At 64.6% G+C, this 22,833-nt stretch overlaps 5 protein-coding genes across 5 annotated transcripts in view; 2 read left to right on the plus strand and 3 right to left on the minus strand.

The window, feature by feature from the left end:
* Nucleotides 1–491: 491 nt before the first annotated feature.
* PFL1_03630 (uncharacterized protein) lies at nucleotides 492–2,903 on the plus strand (the record flags this gene model as incomplete). Its single annotated transcript, XM_007881149.1, has 1 exon — nucleotides 492–2,903. The coding sequence occupies one exon, from the start codon at nucleotides 492–494 to the stop codon at nucleotides 2,901–2,903; it is 2,412 nt and encodes an 803-aa protein (XP_007879340.1).
* A 4,525-nt stretch (nucleotides 2,904–7,428) lies between these two features.
* Nucleotides 7,429–9,244, plus strand: PFL1_03631 (uncharacterized protein; the record flags this gene model as incomplete). The annotated part of the gene is made up of 2 exons (XM_007881150.1): nucleotides 7,429–7,663; nucleotides 7,764–9,244. The coding sequence occupies 2 exons, from the start codon at nucleotides 7,429–7,431 to the stop codon at nucleotides 9,242–9,244; spliced, it is 1,716 nt and encodes a 571-aa protein (XP_007879341.1).
* Nucleotides 9,245–9,568: 324 nt separating this feature from the next.
* PFL1_03632 (uncharacterized protein) lies at nucleotides 9,569–15,163 on the minus strand (the record flags this gene model as incomplete). The annotated part of the gene is made up of 2 exons (XM_007881151.1): nucleotides 9,569–9,651; nucleotides 9,751–15,163. 2 exons carry the CDS (start codon nucleotides 15,161–15,163, stop codon nucleotides 9,569–9,571), a joined length of 5,496 nt encoding a protein of 1,831 aa, XP_007879342.1.
* Nucleotides 15,164–16,308: 1,145 nt separating this feature from the next.
* PFL1_03633 (uncharacterized protein) lies at nucleotides 16,309–20,352 on the minus strand (the record flags this gene model as incomplete). Its single annotated transcript, XM_007881152.1, has 1 exon — nucleotides 16,309–20,352. The coding sequence occupies one exon, from the start codon at nucleotides 20,350–20,352 to the stop codon at nucleotides 16,309–16,311; it is 4,044 nt and encodes a 1,347-aa protein (XP_007879343.1).
* A 1,414-nt stretch (nucleotides 20,353–21,766) lies between these two features.
* PFL1_03634 (uncharacterized protein) overlaps nucleotides 21,767–22,833 on the minus strand; it is a gene marked incomplete at both ends in the record, with an annotated part of 2,402 nt that continues 1,335 nt past the window's right edge. Inside the window, one exon of the mRNA XM_007881153.1 lies at nucleotides 21,767–22,784. Coding sequence (XP_007879344.1) covers nucleotides 21,767–22,784 — 1,018 coding nt within the window. The remainder of the gene's footprint in view (nucleotides 22,785–22,833) is intronic.

Here is a 22,833-nt window from a genome sequence, read left to right on the forward strand (position 1 = left end):
CTAGCTATCCATCTGCCTGTGCAATGCAGGGCTGTCGATGGGTGAGGGGGAAGGCTTTATGGAGGGACGATGAGCCCAGGCCAACCGTGGCTCTCGGCCGAGAAGAGCACGGATCTGGCGGCGCGCTCGCAGCCCGTGCCCGAGTGGAGGTCCGGCTGCTGCCACGGCGTCGCGTTTGGATTTTTCCTTTTCTCGGGAGGCGGCAACGGCGCCGTCGCACAGACGGCGAGGCAGAGCAGCGCGAACCTTCTCTCTGAGGATGAGCCTGTGGACCCCTCGCTCGACCCGCCCGCCCTACTCCCTGCCCGCCTTGCCCTGCTCTGTCCGCCCTGCCCACCCTGCCCTCTTCTTCCTGCAGACTCCCCCTTAGCTTTCCTCCTCACCACCACATCCATCCGTCGATCGCCTCACACCGCCACCTCTACATCTCACCATTTTGACCCAGCGAGACGTTTCTAGACCGACCTCCCGGCCCCGGCGTGTCGAGCACCATGGTCGCCTTCGTTGCCGTCCTGCTCGTCCTCTCGGCGGCGCTCTACCTCTCCTACGACGCCTACATCAAGCGCGTGCACGCACAGCGGGCGCGACAGTTTGCTCTGTGGCAGCGACGGAGCGCAGGGATCCCCGACAGCGACACCAGGCCCTTTGGTATCGCTCGTGCCGACGCACTCAAGAAGATCCAGGAACAACCGGCCGCTCCGGCCGCCCAGCCTCGAGCCAGCCCGCTCAAGCCGGGCTCGCCCGGCGGTACCAGGAAACCCACAGCATCGCCTCGTCGCGCGGGTCGATCCTCCCCTCTCAAGAAGCACCCGTCTGAATCCCCTCTCGCCGTGCCGGGTTACCTTCAGCACCGCAAAAGCAACAAGCCACGCAGCCCCCGCATTGCTAGAGACGAGCCAAGATGGCCCGGGGCCTTTGTCGAAGACGACGCCCCAGCAAAGGAGAAGTCCTCGTCTTCGCCGACAAAGAAGGCCAGCACGGCTTTGTCGCCCCACAACCTCAAGCACAAGCGCAGTGACACGGACCCCCGTTCGGGCAGCCCCAATGCTCGGCAGTCGAAGAAGAAGAGCAAGCAGATTGCTGAGGACAAACGCGGACGCCGTACCGGCGCTGCTCCCGTATCCAAGAAGCAGCGCGATGGGCACAATGACAACCTCGCCGCCGCCGGCAAGCGGAAGGGCCAGGCGCAGCCGCAGCAGCTCGATGACGGCAGTGATAGCGACCTTGACATGGACGAATCTTCCCCGCCGCGCGTGGCGGCAGGACTCCGCGGCAAGAAGAGGGACGTCGGCGAGGTAGACAGCGAGGAGAGCGCGGCCGGAGTGTCGACTCGAGCGGTATACAGCAAGAAGCGCGGCAAGGCGCGCAACTCGCCGGCGTCGAACAGGCCGAAACTCTCTGATCTCGAGTACCAGCTCGAGGACGAGGAAATGGCATCGCTGTCCGACTTTGGCGCCCATCGGATCGAGACTGACCGCGAGTCGCTGGTCGACGCGGGTAGCCGACCTCGGACGGGCCAGGTCAAGAGCAAGAACAAGAGCAAGACCAAGGGCAAGGGCATGAGCAAGAGCAAGAGCAAGGGCCAGGGCAAGCGCGAGGTGGACATGTCGGATGACCACGAACCCGGCGACGAGTGGACCGACCTCAATGGTCTCCAATGGAGGATTGGCGAGGACGGCGTCAGGAGGCGCGCGACCGTCGTCGTCGAGATGCGCCCGAAGTACAACATGCCCAAGGACTCGCAGCACCCCGACGCCCAGCAAAAGATCCAGGTGTACGTGGAGCGGTTCCTCTCGGAGCAGGAGTTCGACGAGGCAAAGGCCCAGAAGCGCCTTGGATTCCAGGAGGCCGAGCGGCAGCTCGAGGCCGAAGCCAAGCGCAAGGCGGCCGAGGAGGCCGCCGCCAGGGCCGCCGAACGCGCGGCTGTGAGCCGAGAAGTCTTCACGCCCAAGAAGCTGCGCAACCCGGACCTTCTCTTTAGCGACGTCGTCCCGCCCGGGGCTGCTCGGTCGGGCGTCGATCTCAAGCGATCTGCCGGCACGCCTCCTCGCCAAGGCTCGACGCCTTCGCGTCAAGGCACGCCGACCTCCATGATCATGGCGAACAAGAGGATCTCTCTGTCGGTCTCCAAGAGCGCCGGACCCAGCCTCAGCAACTCACCTTCTAGCCGCACCGCCTTGGATGCGGAGAGCAAGCGGAGGCGAGAAGAAGCTTTGATGAGGAGGCTCCGCGAAGAGAAGGAGGCCAAGGAGGCAGCTGCCAGGCTGAGGGCGCCCGCCATCGCGGCCCCCTCGCCCATCGCTCAAAATTCGACCGGTGCAAGCAGCGGCTCTGCCACCGCAACGCCCATCTCGGCCTCTGCGAGCTCCATCTTCCCGGCAACTACCGCAACCACGGCCTCGGGTGCCGACACAGCAAAGCCGGCAGAGTCGACGCCGGCAGGCGTGGATTCGAAGCCCTCGTTCAGCTTTGGCGCCGCCCCCGCCGTCTCAGCCGCCCCGCCGACACCCCCGATTGGTGGCGCGACCACCGCAACCGCTACGACCACGCCCGCCCCTGCAACGGCTCCCAGCTTCTCCTTTGGCGAGCCCAAGACTGAGGGTACTGCCAACACGCCCAGCTCGTCGAGCCCCGCCTTCGGTGCCGGAGCAAGCGATGCCGCACCCAAGCCTGCTGGCTCGGCGGCCACCTCCACTCCGGCTTTCACGTTCGGTGCGCCCGCAACCAGTGGCGGCAGCAAGCCTGCAGCTAGCTCGACCTTCACCTTCGGATCGTCCAGCGCTACGGCGCCCGCCGCGAACGGACCGGGTGTCTTCACCTTTGGTGCGTCCTCGAACGGCAACCAGTCGGGCTCGGCTGCCCCGTCGCCCGGCGGCTTCACCTTTTCGATCGGCAAGAAGTGATGAACATGGGAAGCTCCGCGCTTGAGCGCACCAGCAGGCATTCGACGGCAGCCGCTACTGCCCCCCGCCAAGAAGGCGGAAAGTGACCGCGATGAGGAGCTACTCGCGCTGTCCCTTGAGCCGGCGTCCAAGGGCGAACCGGATGTCCCTGAACTTCCTTCAGCTGCTATCAAGTCCAAGGGAAGTCGTGCCGCCGCCAACACGGCCTCCGCCAAGACCAAGGCTAAGGCTGCGCTCGACAAGTACCAGGTCGACGACGACGATTCGGGATCCGACAGCGATTTTGAGCCGGCCGGCTACAGCAAGCATGCTTCGCGCTTGGCCCGACAGTGCGGCACGCCTCGAGCGCGACATCGACCTTGGCTCTGATGCCAGCTCCTCGGACGGCTCCGATGGCAGAGAAACGTGCGGCCTTGGCTCCAATCGACCGAGCATGAGGAGAGGACAACGAAAGCGCCTCGCCGCGGTCTATTGTTGACCAGATCGACGAGGCTGGAGAAGCGGACGTAGCAGGATTTCACAGAAGACAGATTGTACAATACTCGTAGCAGGATCCCATCCTTTCCCGTAAGAGACGCAGCCGGCTGTTCCTATCACTCGCAATCGCGTCGCTCTGTGGTGGGGTCGAGGATGTCAGCATGACTGCGGCATCGCCTATCCTCACACTCGCGATACCGTGCGGTTCCAGTCATTTGGAGCAACGTGTCGCCGCGCCGCGGTCGATGGCGTGGGGAGGCCACTCGATTCGCCCAGAGATACGAGATGGACGTTGATGCGCGATAGTGGACTTGCCGCCGTATCGAGACGTCGATCGGCCCACTTCGATACGAAAGGGCAGATAAGGATGCGGCCGGGGACGGAGGGAGGCAAGCCGCTTATCTCGTTCGGCAGGCCCTTATCAGGCGGCGGCTTATCGCCAGGGACCTACATGTACATATCAGTCCTCGACGATGACCCAGATGTACCCCGCACTCGTGTGTTCGACGCATGTGCTAGAAGGCAGGCAGGGTTTGAGTTTGGCAACAAAAGAGAAGCAAGCAAGCAGGCAAGCAAGCAGCGAACCAGGACGATGACATGTGGGTCATTGAGAACGCCTTGAAACTGCGGGGAAGACACAAGGTCGAGAACCGGCGACGGCGGCGTGGGGAGGACATGGTCGGCGAGCAGGCCGGACGATATCGCGGCCGAGGGCGGGCGGTGGTGGTTGGTTCGGCACCGTGCCCGACGGCCGACCAGGCTTGGACGGGCCGAACCCGATCGCATTTGACGGTCGGCCCGAACAACCACACGATCGGTGCCGAGGCTGTCTCGGCGGCGGCACGACGGGTATATCCGCGGGACGGTGATCGACCACCAGCTGGGCTGCCGCCGCCGCACGCGGTGCGGTGCGATTGGTCGACAATCGAACGGTCCGCGGCCTGCGGGCGAGCGTCGGAACACCTCCCTCCGGTCCAGGCCAGCGGCAATTTCGCCGTCTTTGTGCGGGCAGCCAGAGCTACGGTGGGCAACCGACGAAAACGGGCGCTGGAAGAAAATCCTGCAGGAACGCGTCAATTTGAAACTTTCCGCGACGCTTTCGAGCTCCGCCCAACCTGGTTGTGCCGTGGGCCGTCCTCCAACTTCGGCCAGCGCCGAGTCGACGAGCAAGTCCAACCCCCCGGTCCATCCTGCCCGCCCCTCGCAACGGTACATATCGTGTCCGCAGGGACGACGGACTGACCACCATCACGGTCTGTGCTTCTACAAGAGATGATGCCAATGGAGGGACTCCGCTTTCCGTCGAGAGCGTGGATTAGGATCGTCTTGATGGACGCGCGAAGTCGCCAGCCTGGACGAGGCTCGGAATGCCCGGGGGCACAAGATCGCGGAGGACAGAGTCGGCGGGGCTGCGAGCGACGGAAAAAGCCCGTTGTGAACGTCCAATGAAACGAACGAAAACATCCGAACCGCCCCGTGGCCGTGAGGGGGTTTTCAGCTCCCGCCACGGCGAAGAGGCCGAACCGCCGCTCTTCTAGGCCTGAGCTCCAGATTCAAATCGAAGAACGGCACTTGATTGGACTGGCAATTTGTCCGGTCCGTGTCCTCCGCCACGAACATCCTTCCCGGTTACGGAGCGCTTCCGGTCGGCCAACCACCGGCAAGGGGCTTGATCTTCCCAGCCCTTGACGAAGGCTGTGTCAGGTGACGGTCGAGCTCAGACTCTGCGATCATGGAGAGCGTCGTCGAGAAGATCGCGATGGCCGTGTTCACTTAGAGCGGACGTCGCGATACGAATCGGGGTCACCCTGCGTGCGGGCCAAGTCGATGGGACAAGGCCTCCATCGCAGTTTCTTCCTGATTGCAATGGCACGGGTAACTACTGTCTTCTACCTAGCGGGTGTCATCCGGCAAGCATAAGACGTGATTCCTCTCTCTCGGACTCGGGAGCGGGCCGAAGGTGTACCGTCGCCATGCTTGAGCAAGCCCCGTCCCGGCGCTGAAAGAGACGTGGTGGTGGCCCGCTTTCAGACCAGATCTTGCTCGCTTCTACGAGGTACCCCTCGCCGACGGCACGCCTTCCTACAGTCGGCTACGTTACTCAGCCTTCAAGCAAGCAACGCGCGCTACTCTATATCTGGACATCCACGCTCGAGACACACGCGGGATGATGTGAGCAGGGGCAGGTGCGGCAGGGTAGGCCGTTCGGTCGGGGACGGTTAGTTGGCAGGCAAGGCTCACGTACGGCGTAGAAGGTCTTGGCGCAGCAGCGGAAAGCGTGATTCGGGGGGTTGGGTCAAAGTCTTCGCCCCGAGCCCCTCCCCTTTCCTGGCGACAACCTCAGACGCCAAGCCTTTGTCCTGGCCATCGCTTATGTGCCATGAAAAGCGGTGCTTGCTTGTCCGTCGCCCCACCGACTAGGTACCTGGCTTGAGTACCGGTACACCACCGCCTATCGTGCTTCGTCGAAGGGCCTGACGAGGCTAGCGATACCGCTTCCGACTCGACCTACAGCAGCAACACGACGGGATCAAGAAACGCAACGGCGAGCGACGATGCCGGCCACCTACAACGGTTCATACACGTGGAAACCTGTCCCGATCCCCGCCGTGACCACTCAGCCGGTACAACTGTGTTCCTGACTGGGCCAAGGGAGCAGCTGGCGGCCAAGACACGGCATGTGCCGTATGTACCAGCATGCGCCGAGGATGACTGCCAGCGGCGATACGGGCCGGGTCGCCGTGCGGTTGCGAGGTGATTGGACGATGGTCGCCTGCAAGGCTACCCCGCAAAAGGGCAGGCGGGATGCGTCAAGCGAGCAGCCACGAGCTGTGCCCTCCCTGGGTCGCCACGCGTTAACCTGTATGCGGCGTCGGCCGTGGCGTAAGGCCAGAGTGGCCAGCCAGGCATTTTGAAATCCATACATGTTTCTCGAATTGAGAAATTGAAAGCTGCCGGGTGGTTTGAGTCGTCGGCGCGTGGGGTCTTGGCCGTTTCAAAGCACTTGGCCTTATGGCTAATCAGCCCAATGAGGCGTGTTTGCGGTCACCGAAGCCTCTTGATTGGCTGCCCCCACGAGATGGCCGTCGGGGCTGGGCCAATCTTCCCCGCCTCCGGGCGGCGTGCCCTCGGCGACCGCATGAATAGATTGATTGAAGCCGCAGACCCTATGCAGCTGGGTCTGGACTGCGGGAAAGGCCTTCCCTAGCCTAGGCGTACTACTGTACGTGTGGTCGTGTGCCCAACCTCGGCGCTCGTCTCGACCTGCCCGCTCAAGGCATTTCGCCAGCGGGCCAGCTTGTCGCGTCCTGAGCCCAGCCAGCCAGCCAGTTAGCCAGCCAACCTGCCTGATTTGCCATGCGCCCCCCTGCTCGCATGGGTCACCTGGTCGACGGCCCTTTCCGGCGCCAACCCCAAGGCCATGCGATGGGGTTTCGCGGCGGGCTCCCAAGAAGGAAGCAGAGCAGGCCAGGATGGCGCGACAACCGCCCAACTGGCCACGGGCCTGCTGGCCTGCCATCGGCGGTGGCGAAACGGCAACTGTGCGTATGCCGCCCGTGGTCCCGTGTGGTACTGCGCCTGGCCTGTTGCCCTTTCCCCGCACACCAGATTGGCGGCGGCTGCAATCGAATGGCAAGGCCTGGCCAGGCACTGCACTGGGCGCTCTCGCCAGGGCCGCGCGCGCCGCTGCCAACCTTGTGCTGCGCTGCGCTGCACTGCGCCCACCCTCGCCCGGTTGAGCTCGCTATCCATCCAATGGCGCCGCCCTCGTCTGCCTACAAATCGCACCGTGGCCGCACCATCCACGGGCCGATAAGTACCAGCCTCTTCGCTCCTCCCATCCCGTCGTTCGTCCGTCCCTCCAACCTCGTCCACAGTTCCCGGTCTTCTCCCTCGCCCCTTGGCCTTTGTCCACCAGACCTCGCACCTTTCAGCAGGCTCTGAACCTCTTCCTCCGGCGCAGCACTTCTTTCCCACCGCCGCCACCCTCATCGCCCCCACACTTTCCCATTCCGAGCATCAGCTGAGCGGTGCATAGACAGCCACCATGGGTGCCTGGCAAAACTTCAAGGACGGCTTCAGGGCCGAGGAGGGAGACTCAACGTCCCTCTCCAGCGCCGCCCCGCCCAACTACGACGACAAGGGCGAAAAGGCCGACTACGACCCTCATGCCGTCGAGACTCAAGGCGTCCCGGTCGCCGCTGAGAACAACGGCGGTCTCAAGCGTGGTCTCCACGGACGACACGTCCAGTTCATTGCCCTCGGTGGCTCCATCGGTACCGGTGAGTGGCGCTGCGCGCCGACTGCCTCGCGCTGAAGCGTCATTCTCGCGCCCAGTTTCTTACCTGCCTCTTGTCCGTCGCGCCCCCTGCATCTCCACAGGTCTCTTCATCGGCTCCGGAGGTGCCCTCGCCACTGGTGGCCCCGGTTTCCTCATGATCGACTTCATCCTGATCGGTTTCATGCTCCTCGCGGTCGTCATGGCCCTTGGTGAACTCGCGTCCATCTTCCCCGTCGCCGGATCTTTCGCTGCCTACTCGACCCGCTTCATCGACCCCGCCGTCGGTTTCGCTATGGCCTACAACTACTGGCTCCAGTGGCTCATCGTCCTCCCCCTCGAGCTCGTCGCCGCCTCGATCGTCATCACCTACTGGGACCCTAACGAGGTGGTGCCGCGCGGCGTCTGGGTCGCGCTCTTCCTCGTCATCATTGCCATCATCAACTTCTTCGGTGTCCGCGGATACGGAGAGTTTGAGTTCTTCGGCTCGCTCGTCAAGGTCCTCGCTGTCATCGGCTTCATCCTGGTCGGCATCATCATCAACTGCGGCGGTGGCCCGAACGGACGCTACTACGGCGTCGAGACGTGGCGCAACCCCGGTGCCTTCAACAACGGCTTCAAGGGCTTCGCCTCGGTCTTCGTCACGGCCGCCTTCTCGTACGCCGGCACTGAGCTCATTGGCCTCGCCGCCGCCGAGACCTCGAACCCGCGCAAGGAGATCCCCAAGGCTGCCAAGCAGATCTTTGCCCGTATCATCATCTTCTACGTCGTCTCGCTCTTCATCGTCAGCACCATCGTCCCCTACACCGAGCCCCGCCTTGGCTCCGGCTCGTACGACGCTCGCGCCTCGCCCTTCGTCATTGCCATCGACTACGCCAAGATTGACGTCCTGCCATCGATCATGAACGCCGTCATCCTCATCTCGGTCCTCTCGGTCGGCAACTCGGCCGTCTACGCCGCGAGCCGTACCCTCGGCGCCATGGCCAACATCGGACAGGCCCCCAAGATCTTCTCCTTCGTCGACCGCAACGGACGCCCCGTCCCCGCCGTCCTGCTCTCGCTCATCTTTGGCCTGCTCGCCTTCCTCGTCTACGCCGCCGACGACGCGCGCAGCACCGTCTTCAACTGGCTGCTCGCCATCTCGGGTCTGTCGACCATCATCACCTGGATGTGCATCTGCATCGCCCACGTCCGCTTCCGCATCGCGTGGCAGAGGAACGGCCACACGCTCGAGGAGCTGCCCTGGAAGTCGCCCTTTGGCATCTACGGCTCCTACTTCGGCGCCTTCTTCAACTTCCTCGTCATCTGCTTCACCTTCTACACCGCCGTCTTCCCCATCGGCGAGGGCGAGATGACCAGCAGCGACCGCGTCACCGCCTTCTTCATGTCCTTCATCTCGGTCCCCATCGTCATCCTCTTCTGGGCCTTCTGGAAGATCGTCCACAGGTCCAAGATTGTCGCCATCGACGAGATCGACATCACCACCGGCAGGCGCGACCCCGTCCCCGTCGAGGTCCTCCGCCGCGAGCGCGAGGAGGCCGCCGCCCGCCCCCTCCACATCAAGATCTTCAAGGCCATCTTCTAAAAAGGGGTCGATCTCCCCCTTGTGGACCGATCATCTTCCCACCTGCTGGATCTCTCTTGTCACGATACCCTCGACGCTTGCTTCTTTTCTCTCCCTACCCTTACCCCCCTCGCCATTCCACGCCCGAGTCACGAATCGCCCTTCTTGTATTTTCCAACCCCTTGATGATGACGACGAAGATGATAAAGCAAAAGTCAGCCTTCACAGCATAGCACAGCGCAGCAGCGCGTCTTCGTGTGTGAGATGCCTGTGCCAGCGTCGAGTGTGTGCCCGTCAGACGCTCGGATCGCAGGGTATGGTACGGTGGGCCACAGCATGGGGCGACTAAACACGTGGCAGCGGGCTGTCAGAACCGGAGACCGGGTCAGGAAGCTGTGCCTCGGGTGTATCGATGCCCTCGCCCCGTGCTGCCAAGGGCACGAGTCGTGCGTTTGAGGTGAGATAGGACACGAGGTCGACGTCAGCGTGCGCCGTCCCACGCCCCGTCACAGCAACAGGGCACTTACCGATCTCGACCACTTCCTGCCTTTGCCTCTCATCCTTGATGCGGCCGGACCGGACCAGGTCGAGGTTTCTGCTCGCCACCTCTGACCGGACGCTCGAGGCGGCGAGCACGGCGTCCCACAGCGCCTTGCCCTCTTCCTTCCAGTCGAGGATGGCGGTGGGTGAAAAGGCGCAGATGAGCTGGAGGTGCAGGTAGACGTTCTTCAGCCGGCCTTGTGACGCCGACGCCGACGCTGACGCAGGCAACGAAAGAGTGTGGATCAGGACGCTCTCGAGGACGTTGAGCAGCGTATCCGTCGAGGGCGGTTCTGGTTGCTGGAGGGGTAACGCTGCGGCTGGACGGGTTGGTAGAGGCGGGGCGGCAAAGTGGTCGGTGCCCGTCGAGGGGACATCTCGTTGGGTCCCATCAAAGTCCATGAGTGAAAGCAGGTCATGGATGTTAGGCATCCCTCCCCTCGGCCCCGTCTCGTCGTCGTCGTCGTCGGCGGTGCCAGCACCGCGCGACTCGGCATCCTCCTCGTCGAGGTCGTCGTCGACGTACATCGACAGTGCCCGCCGCGCTCGTCTGGGCCCGTTTGAAAGCCCGCCGATGCTCGAGGGCCGCGAGGCGAGCGAGATGCGCGCCGGGCTGCAGGTTCCCCCCGCCGTTGGGCTACTCCCGAGCTGTACCGCAGCGGCGCCGGCCGGATCGTGTACGGATGAGGCGGTCGTCGACCTTCTGCTGTGCCAGATGGACGCCCGCTTTCCGCCCTCGACGACGCTCAGATGGTGCGATGCGTTCGAGCGCCGTGGCAAGTGTCCGAGTCCGTCCCGCAGCAGCGGCGGCGGCAGTGGAGCCGTGGATGGTCCTCCCGCTGCTGCTGCGGACTGTGCAGCCGCCGCGGGTGCCTCTGGGACCGAGACGAGGCTAAGCTGCGTCACGACCAGCCTCGTGATGTTGAACAGGGCGCGCATCTTGTGGTGCGGGCTGGGATGATGGTCAAAGCGCTGCAGCAGACGATCGACGCCGCTCGATGACAGCTTCGACGCGAGCTCTGGATCGCGATGTTGCAGCGAGCCTTCTACCCGGCCCAGGAATGCCCTGACCCACTTGTCTGGGTCATTCCTCCCAGCGGCAGCAGAAGAATCTCTTCCGTTCGTCGTTGCCATCACAGCCTCGGTCTGCGTGGCCATCGCCATGGCCTCGGAGAGCAGCAGTCCCGTAGCGGCGAGCTGGACCCGCTGCAGAAACGTCTCGAGGCCTACCACAGGCTCGGCTGGGAGCTCGCCAGCCTGTAGAAGCGCCTTGGTCGCGACGCCAAATGTGAAGATCGCCAGGTCCTCTGCATCGACACTGGCAGCCGCGTTTCCCCTGCGCTTCCGCGACGAGAGGAACGGCTTGGCGAGCAGCGCCTCCCTGCTCCAGAGCGGTGACGAAAAGAAGCTGCCGGCGTCGCGCACGATCTTCTGGAATGCCGGATCGAGCCCCTGGACGAAGCTCGCCTTGTCCGCTGGCAGGGAAAGGTCGTGGATGCCCAGGCTCTCAAACCAATTCGGTTCTCCACTCGCGCGCTCGTCACTGCCGTGGTCGTGGTGTCCATGAAGACCGAGTGTGGCGGCCATGATGCTGCTGGCCACCTCGGGACTGGTGCGGATTTCGCACGCGTACCAGCAGCGGGTCCGGAGCTCCTGGAGGCTGCTGAGCAGGATGCGAGCCTTGGTGCTCAACTCGGTCCATTCGCCTTCGAGCCGCGATAGGCGCGCCTGCGTCTTGACTTGATGAGACTCGCACTTCCTGACCTCGTCCCGGAACGGTAGAAGGATCCGCTCGGCGAGCGGGGCGAAGTCGGTGCCACTCGAGCGCCCAGGCGCGCTGATCAAGGACGGAGCGGCCCTGGAGCAGTACCGCAGTACCGCGGCCGTCTGCCGGAAGAGCACCGCATCGACAAAGTTCTCGTGCTCCTCGGCTCGTCGTGTCGCCACCTCGAAGGTCTCCGGCAGCGAAGGGGCGCTGCGCGTGCTGTACCCTCTCCGAATGAGAGCCAGCATGCCGCGGCGGACTTCTTCAACCGGCAGATGGCTCAAACCCGAGGGACCAGTGCTTGAACCGGCATCGTGCCCCTGCTGCAGCAGGACATGAGTCGGCGCATTCGTGACGGGCGAGGCCCGTGAGGTGGAGGCAACGCTAGCGAAGGTCTGCGCAATCGACCCTACCGCTGGATCAGCACACCGCGGCTTCGGCGTCGCCGCGCCATCCCGACGAGTGTTATCGACCACGTTTGCGTCGAGTTGGAAGAGAGAATCGAGCGTTTTCTCGGCGAATGGCGAGCACGGCGGGCTCTCCCAGTCGCAGCAGGCGTCTGCCTGCTCCTCGGACTGGGCTGATGACGAGGCAACGGAGAAACCCGAGCTCGGACCAGCAATGTCGGCGGCGAGGAAGCTTGATTGTGCCTTCGTGGTAGCGTCGGGATCCGGATCCGTACTGGCTTGCGTAGGCCGACGGAAGGTGGTGCGGTCTAAGCTGAGGCTGAAGTCGCCCCGTGGACGCTGTGCAAGAGCCTGCTGTGCCTCCTCGACGAAGCAATCGACCTCGGAAAGGGACGTCGAGACGCATGCCTTCATCCGCCGCGAGTCGAAAGCGGCATAGAGGAGAGGCAAATCGTAGGCATCCGTCGAGTCGGCCGACTTGCCTGGCCGCGTAGATTCCCTGATCGCTTCCAGCAGCGATTCGACGTCCTTCCTCTCAACATGACGACGGCTCGGATGCGGCGCGCCTGATTCGCCCGTTGCGGGCGCGACTCTAGTGTTGCAGCAGGCGGCATCGAGAAAACCAAGGACCGAAGCCTGGGTGAAGGCCAGAGCTTCGTTGCGGGACAGCGAGAAGGCCTTGGCCTCGGTGGCAGGAGCCGGCTGCGCAGCGTCAAAACCTGCGTCGCTTGATCTATTGTGCACCTCGTAATCGGCGCCAAAAAGATCAAGCAAGCGTCGACACCCAGCGGCGAGGCCTTCGGGCTGCTCGGGCTGCTCGAACTGGACCGGCGACACCGAGGACACGCGGGCGCACTTGACGATCCCGCTATACAGGGCGCGATGCAGCCCGTTGAGCGCTCGGCACGAGACTTCGTCAGACGTCCACACATCCTCGAATCCTCGGATGCCCTTGTCCGCGGTCGCGTCACGCAGGTCTTCATATGAAAGCGCATCGTCGACCGGCAGCCGTGTGCTGTGGGCGGCCCAAAGGAGCTTGCCACCGCGCAGTGACCTGCCCAGGTTCTCGGGGTGCGTGATGAGGTCGCGTAGGACCGTGAAGGCGAACCATCTCACGACGATGACGAGACGGATCTTACGGCTCTCCTCGGGGAATTCCGAGGCTGGGAAATGCTTGCGCAACAGGCGGTTCGACAGTCGGCAGGCTAGAGGCAGCGAGGACCTCGCACCAACGCCGGCCGTCTTTTCATCTCCAGACGCTGAGCCGCCGATGAGGATTTGCAGCACCCGCGGCGCGAAAGCCGTGACGGGATCGGCGGGCTCAGCCTCTTTGGCGGCGAGATTGACCGTTTGGCCGCTACTCGCGATCCGCCTCGGCCTCGGCCTGAAGGGTGAAGCCTCCGGCGATGGTGAGCCGCTCGCGGCGGCTATCGCTTCAAGCGCCGAATGGGCGTCTTTGGCTGGGCTTTTTGCCGTACCGACTGCTGCCATCGAAGCCGAAGATACCTGTGCTGCGGGACCACCCATGGCGGACGCACCGAGCAGCTTGAAGGCAGAGCTGCTCCCGAGCGCGATGTGCTTGGCGTCTGAGTCGCCGGACGGCCCACCAGGCGCTGAAAGCTCCGGTCGCTCGGCATGCACTCCTGCAGTCGTCGCAGCAGCACCCGTGGTCGGCTTGACGAAGCGCGACACAGACAGGGTGGGGGGCACCTTGATGCCATCGTCCTTGCGATCTTCGCTAAGGCGCTCCTGAGGTGTGGCCGCAGGATCTTGCTCATTTCCGCGCTGTGTTGCTTCGCTCTGCTTTTCTGACCCGGCAACCACGGCATGGCTGGCGTCTGTGCCTGCACGGCCGATGAGCTTGCTGCCAATGTTGCCCCCGGCCGTCAGTAGGCCGCTGATCGTTGTCATGCCCGAGTGAAGGCTCGCGTTCCACGCATCAGCCGCGCTGCTGCCGAGCGCAGACAGCGGCGCTGTCGCGGAGCGCGGCCATATGCTGGCCGATAGCTCTGCAGAGAGCGGGTGCGATGGTCTTCTGCCAAAACCTTCGAGCTGCCTCGGCGAGGCGGTCGTCTCCCTTCGGCGACACTCTTCGAGGAAGGCGAGAAGTTCAATCTCGAGGGCAGGCGAAGGCGCAAGCGGGTCCCGTTGCAGGTCCCGCTCACAGGCGGCTACATCATCGCCCTGCTCCCGCAGATCGGCCGCGTGCAGGATGTCGAGCACGGTCATGAAGAGGAGGTCGGCTTCCCTGCCATCGAGCTGATCGCTCTGCTTGATGCCCCGCACAAAGATGTGCTCGGCGAGCTCGAGCGCGGCCGAGGTTCCCCTTGCCGCGATGACGACGCCAAAGGCGGCCGCGACATCCTCTGGCGAGAGCCTCTGCGAGTGCGACGCCTCTCCGCCTGACCTGTCGCTGACCGATGCCCGTATGATGGACGAGGCTAGCGCCCGGAGATTGCCGATGCCGAATCGGAGCACCTTGAGCAACAGACTGGCGTCCTTGGTTGGCAGAGCCGTAGCGCCAGCACCGTCCGAGTCGCCCAATGGCGTGTTTGGGCCGATCCAGCCGGAGAGTGGGGTCGGTCCGTCTCCGATGGCCGCAGCGTTGGCCCCTTTCCCTTGGCGATGTCGCGGTCTCGGAGCCGTCCCGAGCCAACCCTCGTCCGCCTGGTGGCCTTTGAGGGCGTGGCGGGAAGCGCTGGACCAGTTGGCGTCAAAGCGGCCGAGAGCACGGCCGTAGGCTTCGGCGAACCCGGCAGCCTCCTTCCCGAGAGCCTGGCGCAGAGCGGCGTCGCGCTGGCCCGTCGGCGATCCCGATAGCAACGAGGACGGCGATGCCAAGAGTTTGCTGGGGGTCGCTAGCGGATACGAGGGGCTGTTCGAGCCAGCAAGCGCTGCGGAAGAGCTGAAAGACCGCGTGAGCGATGATGATCCGCCGCCGCCGCTGCCGCTGCCATCGCCGCTGCTCTTTGGCGCTGCAGAGGCAGGCGGAGCAGTCTGCCGGGCTATCTCGCTGGCCCATTCGCCCGTGACGGCCTGGCTGAGCGTGGCGATCCTCTGGTGAGCACGTTCCAGGCCGAGGCGATCGGATTCGAGGTCCGAGAGGGCGCGCAGCGCGAGCGAGACGGCGTGGAGGCGGTGCTGCAGCGCATCGTCGAGGCGGGCAGAGCTGGCGAGCTGGACGGGTAGGCGGTGTAGGTGCGCTTGGAGCTCGGTGAGCTGTTCCATTCCCCCCTTTGTTGGTCGGTGAGTCGAGCGGCCCCCGCTGCACAAGATCCGAGCGCCCGCCAGTCGTGAACAAGGCAAGAGATGGAGGTGGTGGGGCTGCGTCTACCACCAGAGACGTGAGGCTTTGTGGGGAAACGCGCGTGGGGCGGGGGTGGAGGAGCCCAAGCAGCAACAACCAGGCGGCCATGCGCAGGGCATGGGCGAGACCAGCACGACGTACGGCCAGCTCAAGCAGCCCCCGACCGGATGGCCTCCAGCCGCTCCAGCAGCAAGCTCTGCCTCGACCTCCGGAAAGCCGCGACCGGAGAACCTAGGGACGGCGCACCACAAGCTAAGGTCCGCGGTAACGAGGAGAGCATGAGGCAGGTCGACAGGGTTTTTGGTGTTGTTTGATCCGCTCTTTTCCAGCAGAGAAGCAAGCACACACGGCAGGCAGCCCCGGTCGGACCAGCGCGGTCGTCAGCCGGCGAGACCCCAGCCAAGCCTGCCGCCCTCATGCTTTTGCCAAGTTTTAGAAAATGTCGACTTTCAGATCCTAAAAGCGAGGTGTCCCAGCTGGAATCTTGCAACTTTTGAGAAATTTGCCAGGCGTCCTCGAGACTCGAACACCTGAAGAAATCCGGGGGATCGCCAATTTTTAGACTCTTTTTCTTTTTCTTTTGGGCAGTTGGTCGCTGATGCCTCGCAGGGATCAACAACGGATCGCGGGTTCACCGCCGCTGATTTAAAAAACCGCTGGATTCCAAAATTGTCGGCGAGGTCAGCAGCCCTTTCTTTGAAAACGTCAAGACGTCGAAGTTCCTGAAAGTTGCTAAAACTCAAAACTTCGCGACCGGCCCTTGATCCTCCGAACAGGCGCTTCCCGCCGCGAGGCGGTATTCCTGCTGCCAAGTCTCCTTGCCGCTCAGCCACGCCTTCCATCGCTTGCCTCCGCTTCTCCGGCGCGGCTAGGACGGGGGAACGGCAAGCTACCGTCCGCCACCGACAGCCTGCCAGCAGACAGACTCAGACTCACACACACCGCGATGGGTCAAGAACGAGTGTACTTGCTGTGGGCAGGTATCCCCCTCGACGCCTGCGCAACATGTCACAGACAGGTCCTACGGTATACATGAGGTTCCAAGGCGCAAGACGGGAACGACGCATCAGCGCAGCAGATCCGCGCTGCGAGGTGCCGCCGTGGGCGTCTTGGCGGCCATCGACGAGGCGTCGCCGTCCTCGTCCCTCTCGTCGAACTCGTCGCCAAACTGGATCTCGACGCGTCCCCGCTCCGGTATCACGAGCCGGTTGGGCTTGAAGCTCAGGCCGCTTTCGCGCCGCTTGAGCGACCCTTCGTCGTATCCCGCCGCCGCCCCGCCTTCGACGTCGTCTTCCTGCTCCTCCATCAGGCTAGGGCTGAAGGGCTCCGACCTCTTCAGAGGCGAGCCGCGACCCGTGACGCTCGAGCTCGGATACTGGACCGCAGCCGCAGCCGGAGCTGAGGCCTCGTACTCGTCTCGCAGCATCGACGAGCTCCTGCGCGGCGGTATCCGGAATGGCTGCACCGTCTCCTGCTCGATCGACACCGCGCCCGCCGGCTTGCTCGGACTGGATAGGGCGGCAGCAGAGGCGGAGGGCGTGGGATCCGGGGCCATCGTCACCGAGACTTCGGGATCGGCCGAACTCGACGACCACTCCCCCAGCATGGCCACGCGCCGCATGATCTCGTAGATCTCGTCGAGCAACGGATCGGCCAGCAGCGGCACCGGGCTCCAGCTTCCACCCGCCGCAAAGCCCTTGCCCTGCGGGAAGAGGCTGCTCCGACTGGCGTTGCTCATCGCAGTCGAGTTGGACGCGCCGCTCACCACGCTCTCTGCATCCGCAGTGACGTCGGCGTCGATCGATGACACCGCATCCGGTGACGTAGGCCTCGAGCCGCGCCGCGACGATGCTGCAGAAGACTGCGACGAGCGCACCGAGCCGCTCTCGGACCCGGCCGCGCTGCGCAGGCTGGGCGTGCCCGTCCCCGTAAAGTGACCGCGTCCGAAGCCGAACGCATCGCCCGGGGTGACGACCATGGCGTCGGGCCTCGAGGGCAACGCAAATGGCAGCATGTCGCGACTGTTGAGCATCTCGGTCACAGTCTCGGGCACCGAGGTCGACAGCGACCGCCCATTGATGCCAAGAGGCGCGCCGGCGGCGGTCCAGGGCGGCACGTAGTCGGCCATGCTCTTGCCCGGCGCGAAGAGGCCGTCGATGGCCTGCTGCGCCGACTGGGCCGTCGCCTCGGCCACCGTCAGAGGCTCCGAGGGGCCGGCCGTCGCGATCGTCGAGACGCTGGCGTCGCCCGCATCGTAGACGCTGCCGCGACTCCGATCGCCGCTTGCTTGCGCAGCATCCCCATCGACGTCCATGGCGAGGTCCTGGGGGTCGTCAGAGTAGGCTGCGCCTCTGAAGCCGCTGTCGTCTCCGTCGCCGAGGCTGCTCGGGCTCGGCGACCGGCTGTCTGGCGTATATCCGTCTTGCGTCGCGGTGCCCGACCGGTGATGATGCGAGATGGGCTTTGGATCGAGGCCGCTCTGCTGCTGCTGGGTCGCCTGCTTCCGCCGCCGCTGGATGGCGCGCTCCTCAATGGCCTGCTGGCGAGCTTGGTCCTCCTGCCGCCGCTTCCAGTCGATGATGAGCTGGTCGAGGTACTGGACGCACTCCTCGCTCATCCTCGTCTCGCCGACCTCGTAGCGGTAGTCTTTGACCGCCTTGCGCATCTGCAGCGGGTTGAGCGCCTTGAGGCCCTGCATGGTGGCGATGAGGCCGTCGAACTCGTTGAGCGAGCTCTGGCACTGCAGCCAGGAGACGAGCTGCGACAGCGGCGAGAGGTGTGCGTGGACGATGCTGAGCGGCAACGCATTGCTCCTCGCCCAGTCCTCGAGCGCGCTCACATTGAGCCGGATCTGCATGGCGCGCGACCGGCACAGGTAGCGCTTCCGCGACAGGACCCGGTTGAAGAGCTCGCAGCCGACCCAGAAGAAGATCTGCGACAGCCCCTGGATGATGATGGCGGGGTTGATCTCGTACAGCTGCAGCACGTGCAGCGTCGAAGTGAGCAGCGAGGTGATGGTCCGCGGCGAAGGCTTCGTGAGCAGATCGGCGGCCGTCAGGTTGCACGACATCTCGCGCATCGGAGACAGCACGTCGCCCAAGGGGCGACGTGATGGCGACGACGCCTCGGTGGGGAAGCGGTACTGCCCTTCGGGTCGACCCAGCGAACCGGCCTTGGCGGATGGGCTGCCGACGCCCAGCGACGGCGACGTAGATGAGCCCGGCTGGCTCGAATCCGATCCATTCTGCTCTCTGCGCCCAAAGATCTGACTGATGGGCCGTCGCGCGGCTCCACCGCTGTGGCCGCCACTGCTGCCGGCTGAGCTGGCCGCCGCCGATAGCGACGTCTGCTGGCCGATGCCCTTGACGCTGCCGGCCAGCGTCCGCATGAACTTCCACTCGCCCTCGAAGCGGACCTCGTCGAAGCCCTCGATGGCCTCGTGGTCGAGTATCGCCTGGTCGAGCGCCTTGTCGATCCGCCGCTCGGCATCGCGGATGACGAAGACGTAGATTTCGTTGAGCAGGTCCGCCAGCAGCGACCGGTACTCGCCCACCGCCTCGGACGCGCGCAGCGTGGCGTCCTTCTGGGTATAGTAGTGGAGAAGGCAGGAATTGTAGAGCCAGAAGGCGAGATAGGTCATGTCGGTCGGGTGGGCGTAGATGGATCCCTCGATCCGGTCGATGGCTCCCAGGAACAGCTCCTCGAGCAGCTCCTCGTCGCCGAGCGAGCATGCGTATCTCGCGCACAGAAACAGCACGTTGGCGGGCGCAGCTCGGGAGGTCCAGGGCGCTCGCAGCGGTCTGATTTTGGTGACCATCCGGTCGAGCAGCGGTGTCAGGTCGTTGAGGCCGAACACGAGCATCTGATCGCTGCGAACCTTGGACCAGTCGAACTCGACGGAAAGGAGGTCGCTGCCGACCTCTGCGGCGCCGCAGCCCGAGGCGAGGCCCGATGGCGGCACCTTTGGCACGCCCTTCCGACGAGTCGACCTCGAAGCGCCGCTAGCGCCGCTGGCCGACTCGTCGGCTGCGCCACCGACTGGCTCCCCGATCAATGCCGCATAGTCGAGCTCGAGCATGACGGCGATGTCGAGCAGCGCGCGCTTGCGCCCCTCGGCGACCTCTCGTGCGCGGAGCTCCTGGTCGGCGATGTGGGCGCGCTCGACGCGGCCGACGAGGCGCCTGGACGCGGTGATTTGACTGCTCGTCCGGCTGTGGCCCGGCTTGAACGTGCTGAGCGAGGATGCTCTCGAATGCAGTGGCTGACCGCTGTTGGGCCACGCCCCGCCCACCTCCATCGAGGGCAGCAGACCTGCCGAGCTGCGGCCCGTGCTGCCGGACCCTCCTGGGGACGACAAGCTGAGATCCCGCAGCTTCTGCGTGGTCGATGCCTGCATGCTGGCAGACACCTGATGTTCATAGATGAGGTCTGCCAGCTGGTCTCGTTCGACTTGCCCGCCAGCTCCCCCGAGCTGCTTGACGCCGGCAGCGTCGGGAGCTGCCGAGAGGATGAAGTCTTCGCAGCTGGTGCCCTTGCTGCTGCGGGCCTCGACGTCGGCACCGTGCTGGAGAAGGTAGGCAGCCAGGGTGAGGTTGGAGCTGTTGGTGGCCCACATGAGCGGCGTCCAGCCGCAGGCGTCGCGCTCGTCGACGTCGGCGCCGCTCATGACCAGCATGGTGACGCAGTCGACGTGTCCGGCGCACGAGGCCAGCACGACGGGCCCGGTGCCGTCCTCGTCCCGGATCTCGTCAAACGCGATCCGGGGTCGCCCGTTGGCGTCGATGCCGGCATCTGGACCGGCGATCAGAACACGCGCTTCGTTGCGCGGGTCGAGGAGCCAGGAGAGCATGTCGGTATCTCCGTTGCTGGCAGCGCGGAGCAGTGCTCGCCTGAGCTTCTGCTGCTTGACATCGGCCGAGATGGCCGAGGATCTTGCCAGAGACTTGAGCAGGTCGAGCGACGGGCACAGGTCGAGTATTGGGTCCGAGACGAGGGAGGCCTCCAGGTCGAGGATCTGAGGCGACAGCGGCGTCACCATGGCCTGATCTTCGGACGTTGGAGGCGCCTGGAGCGCAGCCGCCACGTCGCCGGACCCGTCCTGCACTTCCATGGCCCTGGAAGCGGGAAAGGCTTCTGCAGCAGAAGACTGCTGCGAGGCCGCCTCGAGGTGGGTGTTGGATATGTTGCGAGCGGGAAGGAATCGAAGCCGCGGCGATGGAGCGATGCTGTACCGCCTCGGTGGCCGAGCGGCTCAGGCCGGCACGTGGGTGAAGCCGATGAAAGGGAGCGTGGGCCCAGTTCTCGGCATCGAGCTTCAGCCGATGGGTGGGTCGGTGCGGGCTCCCTCTAGGTGCGATGGTAGGTTGATGCTGGCGTCGTGCTGTGGAGCGGAATCGGACGCGGTATGAGCAGGTGAGGCTGTGTCAGGCAGCCTCGAGGATGCTCGTGGGACGGTAGCAGACGAGGACGGTGTGCAGGGGCGCGCAGTATGAGCCTGTCGTCAAAAAGAGCGCAGTAGATGATGATGAGTCGGAGAGAGTTGACGACGACGACGACGACTATGGCGGCGGCGGCGGCGGCGAGAAAAAAGGACCGTGACGGGGGCCGTTGGGGGTGGTGTCAGGAGCAGGGTCCTCTTTGACTTGACGAAGTGGGCCGGCGAGCGGCGGCGGCGGTGTTGATCTCCGAGGTCTCCGCCGCTGCTGCTGTCACTTTGCCCGCCAGGCCATGTCCGGCGTGGCCAGCCAGAGCAGCCGGGCCTGTGCGTTGGGCCAACACAGCTGCAAGCAGGCCAGGTCCAGGTCAGGCAGCGTCCGGAAGCCGGATTTTGGGCACCTGCCAGAATTATGGTCCCGAAAAACAGGGAGGCCAGCGAAGAGCGAAAAAACCAAGCAAGGCCGGGCGAGGCCAGGAGGGAGGCCCGTCCGTCTGCTCGCCTTCCCTCTTCTCTTCCATCAACCACGAACCCAAAGGCGACGGATGGACACACACACACACCCATTGACCTTCCAGTCCCTTTGCGCCCACCCGACCTATCGGAGCCTGCCACCCTCGGTCCACCCTTCGTCGTTTCCCTCTGGCTCTTCGGAACAGAGGGGGCGCGCCGGGGGGGTGTGGCCGTGCGGTCCGGCTTGTCACGTCGGATGCCCACGGCGAAAGTAGAGGGTTCCTCGACCAACACTGCCGACTATGAGTGTGCATCGTCTTTCGTTTCCGTAGACGATCGCACAATTGTGTTCTGCGACAATCCCCCCGCCTGCTTCCCCATCTCTCCCCGTCGATCCATCTCTGCTCCCCGTCTCGCGCCACGGACGCAACCCTGATGCAATCTTACTCGACCCGACCTGCCCTTCACTCAGCCCTTGCCCGTGCAGACTCGACGACGACGGCACAACCTGATGTTGATGACGTTGCTTGCAAAGCTGCTGCTGGTATTGTACATGTGCGGATCGACGGGCCCTTGTTCTCGTTATCTAGCTCTAGATCATCATCGTCGCCAGTGGGACTCGCAACCTCGCCGCTGCTCAGAGCCTCGGGACGGCGGCGGCGGCGATGACGGCGTTCTGCTCCTCAAGGAAGCCGTCAAAGTACTTCTCGATGGCCTTCCACCCCTTGGCGCCCTGGTCGAGCGGGAAGACGGCGCCGACGTAGCCGTCGGGGCGGCAGACAACGATGCCGCCGTCGTCGAGCCCCCACTTGGTGTGGAGGCCGCCGATGCTCTCGTCACCGTCTTCGTCGCCGATCCTCTGGCCGCCCTGCTCGACGTCGTCGGTATAGAGCATCGCGCGCAGCGGTCCAAGGTCGGCAATCTCTTCGAGCTCGATGCGGAAGCGGTTCTGCTTGACAATGAGGAGCAGGTGGAAGAAGGGGTTGGCCTCCTCGGCAAAGCCCTTGCCCAGGCCCGTGTTGAGCGCCTCGGGGCGCTGGTGGTAGGCGCCGTGGGCGAGGTGGTGCGCCTTGGCGTTGGGGCGGAAGCGGTGGAGGAACGACGACGACGAGGAGAGGTGCCTGGAGAGGTCCTGCAGCTTGCTGCGGTTCTTGGCCAGGTCGCCGGCGCAGACGTAGATGCGGAAGCCGCCGGGCGCGGTGAACTGGATCTCGTGGATCAGGCGGACCGGCTGGCTGTTGCACCACCGCGTCACCCACGCCGGCAGCAGGCGCGCGCCCGGCTGCAGCCGGTCCGTCACCTTGGACACGCCGAGCTTCGAAGGGTCGCGGTAGTTGAGCACGTTGTCGGCGTAAAAGACGCCGGCGCCCGTGGTGAAGGCGGCGTTCCTGCGCTGGATGTCGATAAAGTGCTCGCGCTTCTGGGCCTCGGTCATGTTGGCCACCTCGGGCGTGTTCTTGGGCACCTCTCCGCTAAACAGGGCCGAGTACTCGGAGTCAAAGTCGATGAGCTGCTTGCCCGTCGCGTGCCTCTCGTCGTGGTACGTCGACAGGAGGACGTCGCGCTTGGCCAGGCCCTTTTCCACCAGGTTGATCCTCCAGGCCAGCGCCTGCGAGTCGATGATGGCCGTGTTCATGCCCTGGCCCGCCTTGGGGCTGTGCGTGTGGCAGGCGTCGCCGGCAATAAAGACGTGGTGGCCGGCAA

The sequence above is a fragment of the Pseudozyma flocculosa genome (genome assembly GCF_000417875.1).
Source record: "Pseudozyma flocculosa PF-1 unplaced genomic scaffold scaffold00011, whole genome shotgun sequence".
Classification (NCBI taxonomy): domain Eukaryota; kingdom Fungi; phylum Basidiomycota; class Ustilaginomycetes; order Ustilaginales; family Ustilaginaceae; genus Pseudozyma; species Pseudozyma flocculosa.